Source organism: Haemaphysalis longicornis, unplaced genomic scaffold (assembly GCF_048455015.1).
Source record: "Haemaphysalis longicornis isolate Haplotype H1 unplaced genomic scaffold, Haemaphysalis longicornis Haplotype H1 scaffold_5, whole genome shotgun sequence".
NCBI classification, from domain to species: Eukaryota; Metazoa; Arthropoda; class Arachnida; order Ixodida; family Ixodidae; genus Haemaphysalis; species Haemaphysalis longicornis.
The window spans coordinates 30,723,594-30,737,646 of NW_027526385.1; the positions used below are offsets into that span (position 1 = coordinate 30,723,594).

Sequence of the window (14,053 nt, forward strand, 5' to 3'; positions counted from 1 at the left end):
CCGGGAAAAATAGCGTTTGTAAATATTAGTTCTTGCGAAGATTGGCTTGATGTTGCAGCTGTGTTTGTGACGGGAAGGCCTGGAAGAATGTTACAATGTTTTATTGTGTAATTATCCGGCTTTAAATTCTAGTTTAGAAAAATATATTAGACGGAGTAGGTTAAGTCGAGCAGCTCGTCGTCTGTCCTCAAAATAAGAATGTGCGTCACGCCTGTGGCTTGTGAAAATAGGCGTCTTCGGAATCCGCAATGAAAAAATTTGGCAATTAGCGGTGGCCGGACGTGACATAAGTGAGATAGCAGAAGCAGACCTGCCGGTGCAGGCGCCCGCTCCCAGCATCCTCCACTCCGCATGCGATTTGTTTGCGTGCTTGGTTTTAGTTAATTTCTTATTGTTGCTCCCTAAAAACTGTCTCAAATGATTTTTGGTGCGTGCCAAAGGCATGTGCCATAAAACGCGCGACATTCTGTTGGTACGAACACAGATAGAGACGCAGCACCCCATGCGGCACTCATAGCTTTCTTCGATTTGGCCTCCACATTCTGAACCAGTTCACAATAGCAGCACACATGCCGCCACGGCAGAATCGGTCCTGCACATTCTTTCTGAGGCGTGCATGGAGTTATCAACTCAACTTGCACTCCCTGTACCGGCGGCAGTTCGAAGAAAAAAGTGGGGGGGCCGCGGACTGCAGTCAAAATTTGAGTCAAATTTGGCACTGCCTGAATAAGTTCAGCGAGGGCAGTCAAATCGAAGACACGTGATATATAAACTTATTTATTTATTTTATTTATTTATACATACTGCAACCCGTAAGGGCTATGGCAGGAGTGGGGAACAGGCCGGTACAAAACAAATAGGGTGTTATACTTTGCGAAGGAAAGTAAAATACAAAGAGGCAAGACATGGCATCACATGGTGGCAAGGAACAGAACACAGCAAACATACTGTGCAAAATTGTGCATACTGTGCATACTGTGCATACTGTGCACAGCAAACATAAAAAAAGGCTGTCAAAGGGTATTTATGGATAACAAGAATTTGTTTAAGGGCAAAGAACGTATGTCACCGGATAAGTTATTCCAAAGTTCAACAGTTCGTGGAAAGAAGCTAAAGTTAAACGTGTTAGTACGGGCGTAGAATGGTGTCATATTCAAAGGATGGTAGTGGCGTCTTGAAGAAGGTCTGGAACATGTTAAGTACAGATTTTTTGAAAGTTTGCACGTCGAAAAAATTATAGAATGTAATAACTTGAGAGACACAATGTTCCTTCGCGATGAAAGTAGAGATAGGTTGAAAGATGTTAATGCTGACGTAGGTGAAAAAGCAGAGTCATATCGCCTGAAGATGAATCTAATGGCCTTTTTCTATACCGATTCTATTTGTTTTACTTCGCACTGGTTGTAGGGGTTCCATACAGGTGACGCGTATTCGAGCACTGGGCGGATAAGGGTCTTGTACACCGTTAGTTTTGTATCGCTAGGGGCCGCAGATAGTGTACGCCGGAGGTAACCAAGTTTTTTTAGGGTTTTAGAAGTAATGTAATCAATATGGAGGGACCAGGACAGGTTAGGAGTAAAAAGCACGCCAAGGTATTTTTATTGGTAAACTCTCAGCAGGGACAGTCCATTAAATGAGTAGTTGAAATCTGAAAGAACTAATTTATTAGTAAAGGACAAGAACACAGTTTTTTTGTAGTTAATATTCATTTGCCAGGAACGAAACCAGTTGCAGAAAGATGCAAATGAATCGTTGAGAAGGATGTCATCATTGGGCGAGTGAATTACTTTATATAAAACACAATCATCAGCGTACAAACTAATCTTAGAGTGAACAATGTCAGGCAAGTCATTAACATAAAGCAAAAATAACAGAGGCCCGAGGTCTGAGCCCTGCGGAACACCAGAAGTGATTTTGACCGGGGAAGAAGCAACGAAATCAAAGTACACAAATTGAGATCGGTTCGAAAGAAAGCAAGAAATCCAGTTAACTAATTGTGTGTTATTGAGGGTGGCCAGCAAAAAATTTATGTAATTTATGGCCAGCAATTTATGTACATCGATGGTGGCCAGCAAAAAATAGAGGCCTGATTGACAGTTTTTGCTCATAAAATTTTGAAAAGAAGCTTCAATTAGCATACGCTGTAATTATCATCTCGCATTACTCAGGGCACGAGCCCATGAGCGCAGGCCAACCACACAATAAGCATATTGCGCCTCACATTCCGCGATCAACTGCCGGGGCGCCGGCATATGATTGCTGAAACCAAGCTCCGGTAAAAAATTGGGTCTAATCCACGCTGTGTAGGTGGCCAGGGTTCGAAGCTGTAAATGGCACCTACAACCCACGCGATTGCCCACGCGGTGTCACTTGAATTCACACACGATGAATACGCTCACTGCTACCACCCATCACGCTCTTCGCCACCATGTCGCACTCCTCTCTTGATCAATTGAACGGAGGTATGTCCAATGAAATTCAAATTTCCCACCTTCGTACTGCTCGTGCGCCCCCTGGCCGAACAGCGCGAGCGGGAGCTCTGTGCTTTTTTTTACTTGCTTTCATGTCGCACGTGCTGGAACCTTACTACGCAGTTTGGAACGCGACGTTTCTCTAGGTTTACTTTCAGCGTCTTTGAAAGGGCGAGGAAGACAGCGACACGCGCGTGTTCGGCGCCAACTCTCTCACTGATTCCCACTCACTCTTTTTTAAATGCAGAGCATTTCAGTAACTAACGATGTCACCCGCGTTGACGTCCGTAGTCCGCACCGCACCCCTCCCTACTATATAAAAAAAAAACTATCCGGCGCCCGGTTTCGATCCCTCGACCCTGCGGGCGGAACGCAATGTACATGGTGCTCTACCCACTGCGCCACAAAACCGACACGGAATGGGACGCTACGAACGCGCCTTATATCGTTGACTCATTCAAATTACTGCTGACGAGCGCTCTCTCGTCAGCAGTTGCCACAAGTGCAACAACATTAACGTAATGCAAACTACTTAACGTCGTGCGCCCCCGAAAATGCTCTGCATTTGATCGTGCCCCTCACGAGCGGGATGTTTCACTGCGTCTTCTCTCGGTCGCGGGACCCATGGTGCCATCTGGCGGAGGCGCGGCACAACTCGTAGCACTTTCTTTGAAAAAGCGCCTCGAAAGCGCGGCAAATATGAAATAGGGATGACGCGCTTTCGAGGCAATCCGCCGACGCGGCTGCTTTGTGTACAGACTCGGCGGCGAGCGTCCCGGGATTCTGGGGCCGACCGAATTGTTTACGCGCTTTCCGTGCTTGCTTGCTGTACTCTTTCTCTTAATTATTCCCCGCCAAATTGCGCCCTCCCTCTTCCCCAACGCTGAATCCACGCAGCCGTCGGTCTCCTCCTTTTACTCGTCAGGCCGAAGCTTAGTCAGCAAAACTACGGGCTCTCACTTTTAAGTGCAGAGCACTTTAGGCGGTCACCCTGTCGTCCTACCTCGCTCGCTCGACCAAAGTATATGAAGCACCAACATGGCGCCCCGGGGTAACGCTGTTGTTCGTGGCGTAACCCAGAGGTTTCGAAAGCCAAGCGGTTTATATAGTCATAGGAGTTCGAAAACTCGGGAAACGCTGGCGCCTGTCGTACATCTTCACGTTGTTTAGCGCAAAAAAACTATACGTACATTTGAGGGAAAATGTGCGTATTTAACCGTCAGCGCCCGCGTTCCTTTGGTTAAGGACGCCCGTTGGGTTGGTTTTTACGATAGTAAACGCAAAATAGGGCAGTGGAACGCCGGCACGTGCGGCGAGAAAAGCACAAAGAGAACAGAACTCCCGCTGGCGTTGTTTCAGGCAGAGGTCGCGCGAGCACTGCGAAGGCGGGAAATTTGAATTGCATGGGGTGGTAGCAGTACGTGGATAACGGCGGTACAGCCCATTATGGCGAATCACTGCTCTTCACTTCCCACAGGTTTCACATTGAGTGAAACGGCTTTGTTCTTCTCCTGCAATCGGCACGCGCGAGCTTGTTTCGACGACTCTCCTCCAGATTCAAAGTTATTCAGCTACACGGGTATTCGGGTATTCGGGACGCTTGCCGTTACTATGATATGTGGGCTGCGGGCCTAAACCTATGCCATGGTAATTTACAAGCATAAGCAACTCATTGGGATCAAATTTTGGCAAAGAAATTGTGTGTGCAGTCCGTCTTCTTTAGGGGTGCTTATTTTTTTATGTAGGCGTTGTAAAGCTGAAAGCATGTTGTTTCGTCCTCCTCCAAACCATAGTACTGAGTTCTTTGCCACACGAGCAATGAAGATTTTGTACGCCCTATCTCGTTCGCCATAACCCCTTTCTTAGTTCTTGGTATTCATTCACTGTGGAAAATATGAGCTACTTTTGTCTTCATAAAAATTGTCATTTATATGATGGTGTTTGCGACCAGTCCTACTGAACAGAACAATTGTGAATACAGCATTCACTTTACCTTTCGCACACATGGCTTGCCTTACATATCAGCCGTAGTATTCTATACACCCATATCCTTTTGAAAGTTTAATGAGCACATTACTGAAACAAATGCCTTAGACCAGTTCATAAACTAACTACCACAAAAATCATCCGCTAGGTTTGGACTTCTTTTAATTTTCTCTTCCACGAAACAAGTTCAAGATAGCTTGGGTTAGAATTTATGTCCCCTCTTAAGGTTGTGTTGATGATTTTCTGGTATAATATGCGTCCACACCGCTGGTTATGTTGGCGTAGAATAGTAAAACCATGGAGCATGACTTGCAAAAACCCTAGTTAATGGGTAGCGGGGTTACAGTTTCTGTGAGAGCTAAACTTCAAGGTGCGCGCACTGCAGGTGGGGCAACGACCACCTCTCCACACCCGTGATTCCCACTAAGCTTTTGAACACTGCGGAAATCTCATCCTTATCCTATCAACCTTACTTTGAAAACCTCTTGATGTGCACTAGTCCGCACTTGGAACCTCTGATCACCTGTAGACAAAAAGTATAAATCGAAAATCATTTTCGCTGATGCCGGAATATGGGTAGGAGCACGTCGCTTATGAAGAGAAACTCCACTGAAAGACGTGTATTGAAGGGCAGTGCTCTTTTTCCCCTGCTAACAAAGAATTCCTTAGAAGCGAATAGCTACGCAGATGAACAGTGCCTATTCCAAGGCTGGCGGAACTTCGCCCAACCATTATTCAGAGTGCAGGGAGCACAAGAGAACAGCATAAAATAACCTTTCAGGTCTTGCACGATACAAACGTAAGCGTTGCACCTGTATCACTACTAGCGGCACTGAACATGTGTTCCCCTCCCTTCTACATTGGAGTCATGTGTTACCCAGGGCCAAGCGAAACTGTCGACACAGCCTGCGCTTCTACCATGACTGCCCTCAACCACGCTGTGCTGGCGATTCGTTCCGGGAAATGCGAGGCGGCTATTGTGGGAGGAAGCAACTTTCTTTTCAACCCTGCCTGTTCAGTAGCGCTGCACCGTATGACCATGCTTTCCCCAGAAGGAAAGTGCAAGGTCTTCGATGCCAACGGTAAGTTCCCAGTTAGCTCCACTAATGAGCTCGAGATACTGCTTTTTCTAAATGTTTCGTGTAAGTACAAATCAGGGAAAGAATACAATTACAAAAAGCAGTGACAATAGAAAAAGCTGTTACGGCAGACTCTCCAAAATTTGAAGTCGCCTAATTAAAACTTTCCGCTATTTAAAAGTGATATACTGGTCGGGAATATTTTGCACGCAAAAAACTAAAAAAATGCTGAATAATTTGAAGCTGCAACCCATCATCCTGATTATTAGGAAGCTATTTCTTAATAAAAACAATCGAGATGACCTTCTTTCAACGATACACTTGCAAATTTTACAGCGCGAAAACCGCACCATGTCCTCTACTGATGTCGTCGCCATCACAACTGAAGCAGCACCACCGTTTATATCACGGCAGCGCTATTCAGTCGAGGCTGGCGCCCACTGACACATCTCTCCTTTTAAGGTCCTGAACCTTGTTTGTTGCGTACAGAGCCGTGTGAGCAGTCTGTGATGTGGACGCATCAAGGCTTCGAATTCCAGCGATCATGCCACCTGTGTCGTAAGCTCAACGTGGCGACGAAAGTCGGGATTCTGAACAAAATCGAGGAAGCAGGCTCGCTTCGGAGGGAGAGGGATTCCGTTCTCACGCTATTTGTTTAATTTGAATTTTGGTTAATTCGTTTTATTTCATTTATTATTACTGTTAGCCAGGAAGTAGGCCGTTACAGGGTTTAAATACAAAATTTATTAACAAAAAAGTACATTACAGGTCAGAAGAAAATTCATCGAGGTTGTGGCGAGTAGCAGCTCGAAGTTATTCATAAAAATAGAACACGCATGTGTGCGATACACACCAGCAAACAGTACGTGACGCATTTGAGGTGGCCCTCTTGCACTGTTTTGGAAACTTGCGTCTAAAAACAAGTATGGCAGTTTCATGCCACCAACAAAACGCGCACACGCACACAAAAACTGAGCGAAGTTCCTTCGTCACCGCTATTCAAGAAAAAAGCCGTTTTAGATTCTTTTCAAATTACGTAAACAAGGAACAAACAATATTGCACTCATGCGACGTATTCCAAACTTCCATAGTACTTGGGAAGTAACTGTACCTAAAGCCGCAATTACGTGCGGCTAGGGGAGGCACGTACATGCTACGGCGATGTCGGTAGTGTTCTTGTATGTTGACCTAGAAAAACCTGAATAGTTTAGTTTAAATTGATTAAGAAGTAACCGGGAAAAGAATTTCAGACGCTCAATCTTTGACCTAATTTCTAAACTTCACAGCGTGTTTTTCTACAAGGCTCAGCAGGTGAATGATGCCGGCGATATTTATTAAAAATCAGCCTCGCACTAATTCGCTGTATTTTTGTTATTTTATTGGAGTTTGACTGTGTGCAAGGACCCATACAATTATAGGATATTCGATAATAGGCGCGACTAGGATTTTTTAAGCTGGGCACTTGATATCAGGTGGGGCATTTTAAAAGTTGCGCCTGAAGACATAAAACGCCTTAGTAATCTTGGAGCACACGTAATCAAAGTGGGTATTTCAAGGGAGGTCGGGCGTAAACCATATCCCAAAATATTTATATTTCTGCAGGTGTTTCAGCCTTCTATTGTCAATCTGGTAGTTATATACTGCAGATGCTTTCTTCGTAGTTAGACATAAACACTGTTTTTCTGAGTTCAATGTCATTTGCCATTCTTCGTAGCAATCCTTAATTTTTGGAAGGTGAATATTTAAGTTAGCTTGGTCATGTTCAGTCTGAATTCTGCTATAAACAACACAGTCGTCAGCAAACAACCTCATCGGAATCGTGACACGATTTGGTAGATCATTTATAAACAATAAAAAATCCATTCGTGACACGCAGTGCGCCAAATGTAGCGTTTCTCCAGCGGTTCGATGTCTGTATATGGTCTCTACATTCCATGGCAAACCAATCTTCAACGTAACTTTGCCGTGCGACCCCTAAATTTCGTCGGGTCCGGGTTACCCAGGGATTCTCTCGGGTAAGTTAATAAAGCTGTGCGATAGAAGCGCGCAATAGACACGAATATTGCCAAAACAGGCCCCAAACAACCGTCGCGGAAACAGACCACAAAGCTGTCCACCGACGCGGCCGCCGATGAGAACAGACACATGCGCGTGGAGAGCGCTGTGTAACCATTTGCCACGCCATCTACACTCGGCTCCGTGAGTGAAAACCACCCTTACCCTCTCCGGCCGCGTTGTGACTTTCTGGCCCCGCACGCCCCGAAGGAACCCTTGGCTGGCAGAGGTATAAAGCTTTGCTTTAAAATAAAAGAGGACCCAGTACACTCCCCTGGGGAACTCCAGAATTCACAGTTACCGATTTAGACTTTCTGTCCTTTATTTGAACGAACTGCTCAGAAGAGCTGGGATAAGACGCAAACCATTTTGTCAGGAGATTATTTTGAAACATTTGTCAATTTTAAACAGTAGCGTTGTGTGCGACACCTTATCAAAGGCTTTTGTAAAATCTATATATGCCACATCAATTTGACAATCAAATTTACTGTTTTAGAAAGATCGTGAACAAATTCGATTTACTGTGTTGTAGATAATCATCGGCAGAATTCGTGCTGCTTTGAAAATAATAGATTGTGCACATCATAGTAGGAAATCAGGTGTTTGTTAATAATATGCTCAAGTAACTTTTCACATGTGCTGATGAGCGAAATAGGACGGTAGTTGTGCTCGTCCAAAAGAGAGCCACTTTTGTGGACAGGCTTAAACTTAGCCCGATTCCACGCTGATGGGAAAGAACGAGGGTGCAGGGGCGAGCCTTTTCTTGCATTTATATTAAGTAAATGGTTTAGGACACCCTCTTTACTAATTACTACATCCTCAATCGGCTGCTGAATTGATGACTAAGAAAAGGCGGGCATAATACCACTGTCATAGTGAACACAGAAGCAAAAAAGATGTTGAAATCATCAACACGTTGTTGAGTAATTTCAGGTAGCTTCTGGGAGGTTCCGTGGAAGTTATATAGCGCCAAAACTTCGAAGGGGCCTCCTTCAGATATTTATTCAACGTCACATTGACAAACTTATCCCTGGATTTCTTGTTCAGACCTTTCAGTTCCTGTCTCATTGAAGTAATGCAAGCCGTTCTTTCAGGCGTATGATTTTTCACACAAATTTTTTTGTGTGTTCTAGTTTTCTTTTTTTATGACTAATTTCTCTGGTAACCAAGCGACTGGTTTTTCGAATACATTTCGTAATACCTGGTACGTAGCTGACTACCACTTCGCCAGAACATTCCAAAAGAACTACCGTAACCTATCAGTGCCACAGCCAGTGCTATAAATGACCGTAAATTATTCACAGAAACTATCAAGGCAGTACAAAATAGACGCTTCGTGGGCGGCCGCAAAATTCAATGTATTTCGAAGTATTTTGTGGTCTCTGCCTACGTCGTACTTGCGGGGGTGGGCTGTAATACTTTTTTCCTTATCCCTAAGTACTATCCTTAAGGAAGTTTTTTGTCTTCGCCCCATTTGCCTTTTTTATTTTAATAAGTTCAAGCGTTGCTCAAGCTCGTATGGTAAGTTGTGGTAAACGTTGATTTGGGAAGAGGTCTTACAACAGATTGCAAAACATGGCGTTTGTGTTTTTGTTCTAAAGCCACATTTGTCTATAATATTTTATATTACGGCGACGCTACTCTGAGTACTGCGCGTTTTTCCAATGCGGCATGCTATGTACGCGATGCCATATACGTAGTAACAGTTCTAAAACATGAAATAAATTTGCACTTCTTGAAACAAGAGCGTGTTAAATACAGGAATTCGGCTCTCTTGCTACAGCTGATGGCTACGTCAGAAGTGAGGCTGTGGGCGCTTTCTTTGTACAAGTGGGGTCCAAGGCCCGTCGAGTATACGCAAAGTTGGTCGACATCAGTTCCAACGCGGACGGCTACAAAACAGAAGGTAAGGCTTTCCTTCTTTTATATTGTCTTTAGCTCAACATCATTCACGCCATTATTGTTAGGACACCGCTATACTACGTCGGGAAACTAGGATTAACGCAGCACCGAAAAAAAATTTTGACAACAAAATTAGGGCGTGAGCGTCACTTGGCGTGAAAGTAGCGTAGGGTCGTTTTTGGGTTAGGTGAAATGCCAGCAAATGGTTGGGTTGCATTTTGCGCTACAAAACGGCTATTTCTTCTATCGGTTTCTCTTCCGTGCTTGCATTAGGGCATCCCGTTTCACCAGTTTGCAGATGTTTTAACTTTGCGCATTGTCGACTTGACGTGCTTGTTGAATCCGTGAGCTAGCACTGTATGTGCAGCTTCTCATCTGAGTCAATTTGATGCACCTTGAATGATAGCCGCCATCTGGGCATGCCTTGCAAAACAATTATTAAAAAAAACAATAAGAAGTAATTTTCTTCCTTATGTATTAGGGATTCTGGTATTATGGTACTATAGAGTCAAAATTATTGGGGGATCCACTTGTGTCGGGTGCATTACTTGCCTGCAGGCACCCAGTAGTAATTACAGGCGAGAAACTATTTTTCGTTGTTCCTATTTATAAAAGTCTAATTGGGGAAAAATATCTTGAAATGTTGAGGAAGTGAAAAATCAGTGTTGAATTTCGCCCTAATTGTTTGTAGGACGCACTTTGCTTAATTAAGTCTTCAGGATATTTTTTGGTAACAATTGCTTACAACCTGGTATTAACGTGGGAACAAGGCGATGTTGGAAAGATAAGCTGATTATAGAACAATAAAACAATTGGAATAAAGAGGTTGTATAAGGAATGATAAATACCTACAATACCCCAGACAATGCGGCCTTTCCCCATACATCAAACAGTGATCAAGGTTAAACCCCCTGCAGTTACAAGCGTGGACATTGCTAGCACCTCAGTCAAATTAAAAATATAGACAACCTCATTATACACGCCAAGTTGCAAAAAAAATCGAAGCCCCATTCATAAGACGAAGTTGTTTATTACGCGAACATTTGTCGCATGCAACCTGAGTGAAATTCAACATCCAAACGGCTTCGGCCGCGTAGAAATGGTGCTATCAGAGCATCTGCTTCATCACACGAGAGACGCAGGTTCAATGCTGACCATGAGAAGCGTTTTCTTCTTGAGGCCCGTCGTTAGCCTTCGTTTATCCCCATCATCGTTCTGTAAATCCATAGTGTAAAGCTGGCTTTTTTGCAGGGATATATGCAGTGACATCGGACGCCATCACTGGGACCTAGAAAGCTTCGCTGTAGTACACCACTTTCATAGTCGAGGGTTTGACGGCATACCGTCTGGCCATGAAACATGCTTGAAATGGTTTGCTGGTCGCTGACCAAACTCAAAATATACAAATGACGTTTCGGGGGCACTATGGCTCCCTTGTTTTACCTCTCACTGACCAAAGTCAAAATATACAAATGACGTTTCGCTGAGTACTACGGCTCCTGTAGTGCTCCCAAAACGTCATTTGAATTTGACTTTGTTCAGTGACCAGTAAGACAAGGGAGCCGTAGTTTCGGGAGCGCTCTGGCTCCCGTAGTGCTCCCGAAACGTCATTTGTATATTTTGACTTTGGTCAGTGACAAGTAAACCATTTTAAACACGACTTTCGAGAAGAGCAAAATCACAAATCTCGATGGTCATCAAAAGCTGTACTCATCGTGGGAAACAAATTTTACTACGTACGTTAGCCGAAATACTATAAATTTTTACAAGTGTTAACTTAAAAAGAGCTCCGCGAAAAGTAGGACTTCTGCTTTCTTAGATCTGATGTGTGCCAATGATGTGTTTGCTTCTGATGTTTATGCCCAGTGCTTGTACTTGTCATTCGTCGTTGTTTAAACAGAATCATTGTTTTATATCGTTTTTCAGCCATTTTATGAAGCTGTTTGTGCATTATTGCTCCAAAGAACGTTTTTGCCCATTGTATGCTTTTTTCCGCCTTTTGTGCTGCACTGTAAAACTACGCCTTAACCTGTGAAGCTGTCCTCGCAAATTTTTCTGCTACCCCCTGAAGAAATAAGATGCAAAGTGTATTAAAATTGGTTTCTGTCCAATGACATTTATGGTGACTGACGAAATCAAACAATGAACGAGCCAAGACTTTTGAAATCAAGCAAAGTCGAAATAGAGTTAAATAACACAAGATAATTGTTTGAATGACCAATACTTACACACAAAAAGACCGTGAAAAGTCGACGTAATTAGGCCACTTAATCGGCCCTCAAACCCATTTGAAATGTGACGAAAAGTGTAGTGTTATTAGGAACTATTCACACAGAATCTTTCACTCGATCAACTTCTACCGTTTTCGAAATACACCTAACCGGGGGGCTCGTTCTTTTTTCTTCTCTTCAATTTACTTGTTCATTGCAGCACGATGAGACACAATTAGAATTCGCATCGTTTAGAACACACCGATTGAGGAGTCGCGTACCTGTTACATCTCGCAGGAATCACATACCCGTCAGGAAATGGGCGGGAGAAGCTTTTACGTGAGGCCTACGCAGAGGCAAAGGTTGACCCGCACGACGTTTGCTACGTGGAGGTCCATGGTACAGGAACTAAAAAGGGTGACCCTGAAGAGGTTGGCGCCATCAGTCGTTTCTTTTGCCAGTCGCCACGGGAAAGGCCTCTTATGATCGGCTCCGTCAAAAGCAACGTTGGACATGCCGAAGGCGCTTCTGGTAAGTGGCATCGGCACTCCAAATCTGCTCCATTTCGCTGATGTCGCATAGCAGATGGCGAGCGGTCGCCGAGCTCCGCCTCAGCGTACGTGATTCCGAGTTTCAGCTGCCCCACTCGCTTTCGTTACGTAGCAAGCATGAACGCTACACCGCATGCACCATCTATTTTCTCGTTGTGACTGTGGCTGTTACGTGTATTTGTCGGGGCGGGCGCCCTGGCGATTCAAAAAGAAGCGTAAAGCGGAGACAGACGGCGACGATGAGACGGGAGAAAACTAGTCCCCCCGCGAGTTTCGTCGGACTCCCCGATTTCGTGGGAGCAACTTTTCTTGCTCTACGGAAATATCTCGGCTGCGATTGCGTTCTCGATCTGCCATGGGAACATGATTTCGTTGCTCCCGATCTGCCATTGGAACGTGTTGGATCGAAACGGAGCCCAAAAATTTGCTCTGAATGTGCTTCGGATCTGCCATTGAAACTCAACATGAGTTTCCTTGGTACAGATGAAAAGTGTGCTCTGCTTCCCACCATCGTGGACATTTGCTACGTTCCAGCCAAGAAGAAAACGTCGAGTGTGTCTGTCTTCGTGATCACGGCTGCTCAGTCTTTGTAAACACAACTATTAATACATTTACTTTAACGTTACCTACGTAACAATATCCGGCAGAGCTAAGCCAAGGATTCTGTTATGTGCGCACCCACCACGGTGGCTCAGTGGCTAAGGCGTTGTGCTGCTGATCCCAGAGACGCCGGCTCCGACTACTTTTATGATGGAGGCAAAAAGCCGAAACGCCGGTGTGTAGAGATTTCGGGGCACGTTAAAGATACACAGGTAATCGAAATTATTCTAGCGTCCTCCAACACCTCGCGCCTCATGACCCAGGTGTGGCGTCGACGCGTTAAAGCTCGCGTTCGATCAATCAATCGATCGCTTGTGTGAGCAAAAACCCAAATGCACGCGAATGACGGTCATTTTGAATCGCAGACGCAATCAGTAGAAATGTAACAGCAATTTCTACCATAGTATATGACATGCTCGGATCGCTTCTGATACGGCTGGAACGAGAGGTGATGGCTAACCAAACTCCTTTAACCAAACAAGCACGAAATTACCACATTGTTCATCTTGTGCTGGTATCAGCATGTTCCTTTGCTTTTGCATCCGCTCTTCACTCTGCTGATGGGTGAATTCAGCACGGGTTTGCTGATTCGTGGACGACTGTGTGCGCAATTTCGTGTGTGTGCGTGTATGAGAGCGTGTGCAGGCCCTGGTTCCTGTGTGGTATGCACGTTTGCGTTCGCGGATGTCTCAACATGGCAGTGTTGCGCGTCTAGCTGCGTGCCCTGATTTTTACTCATCGCTGCCCTCGTGTTTTAATTCTGCTAAGACTGTGGTCCTTGGTCCTTTGTGAAGTAGGGTCACCTCCTTATGAACAGAACATGGGCTTTATCGACCCCTAAATCGTAACTACTCCCCCCTTGTGCCCACCAGGCCAGAGGGTCATGCTTGTTAAAAACATTTATTCTTTAATTCGTTCCAGTCTATCCACGTTCTGTGGCAGTGCGTTCACGCGTGTGTGTGTTTCCGCGCGCACGCCAGTGTGTTCATGCTTGGTCGTATCTGCTTCCGGCTACAGAATTGTACCCAACATCTGTACACCTACCTATAAAAGTTTTCTTTATCTTTCTTGTAAGACACCTGAGGGCAAAGTTACACCCCACGCACGTTAACTCAAGTGTATTCACATCAAACGTGCCTGGTTCTCTGCACGTAACATTTTCTTTGGTTCTGAGCATGTGTTTCTCCAAACATGTTTAT

The 14,053-nt window shown here is 44.7% G+C and overlaps 2 protein-coding genes across 4 annotated transcripts in view; one reads left to right on the forward strand and one right to left on the reverse strand.

The window, feature by feature from the left end:
- Nucleotides 1–14,053, reverse strand: part of LOC144138025 (uncharacterized) — a 490,339-nt gene that overhangs the window by 232,548 nt on the left and 243,738 nt on the right. The gene's annotated exons all lie outside the window — the stretch shown is intronic.
- Nucleotides 1–14,053, forward strand: part of LOC144138024 (fatty acid synthase-like) — a 64,477-nt gene that overhangs the window by 4,661 nt on the left and 45,763 nt on the right. For all 3 annotated transcript variants that reach the window (XM_077670070.1, XM_077670069.1, XM_077670068.1), the window contains exons 4-6: nt 5,339–5,539; nt 9,375–9,497; nt 12,001–12,234. In XM_077670070.1, coding sequence (XP_077526196.1) covers nt 5,339–5,539; nt 9,375–9,497; nt 12,001–12,234 — 558 coding nt within the window. The remainder of the gene's footprint in view (nt 1–5,338; nt 5,540–9,374; nt 9,498–12,000; nt 12,235–14,053) is intronic.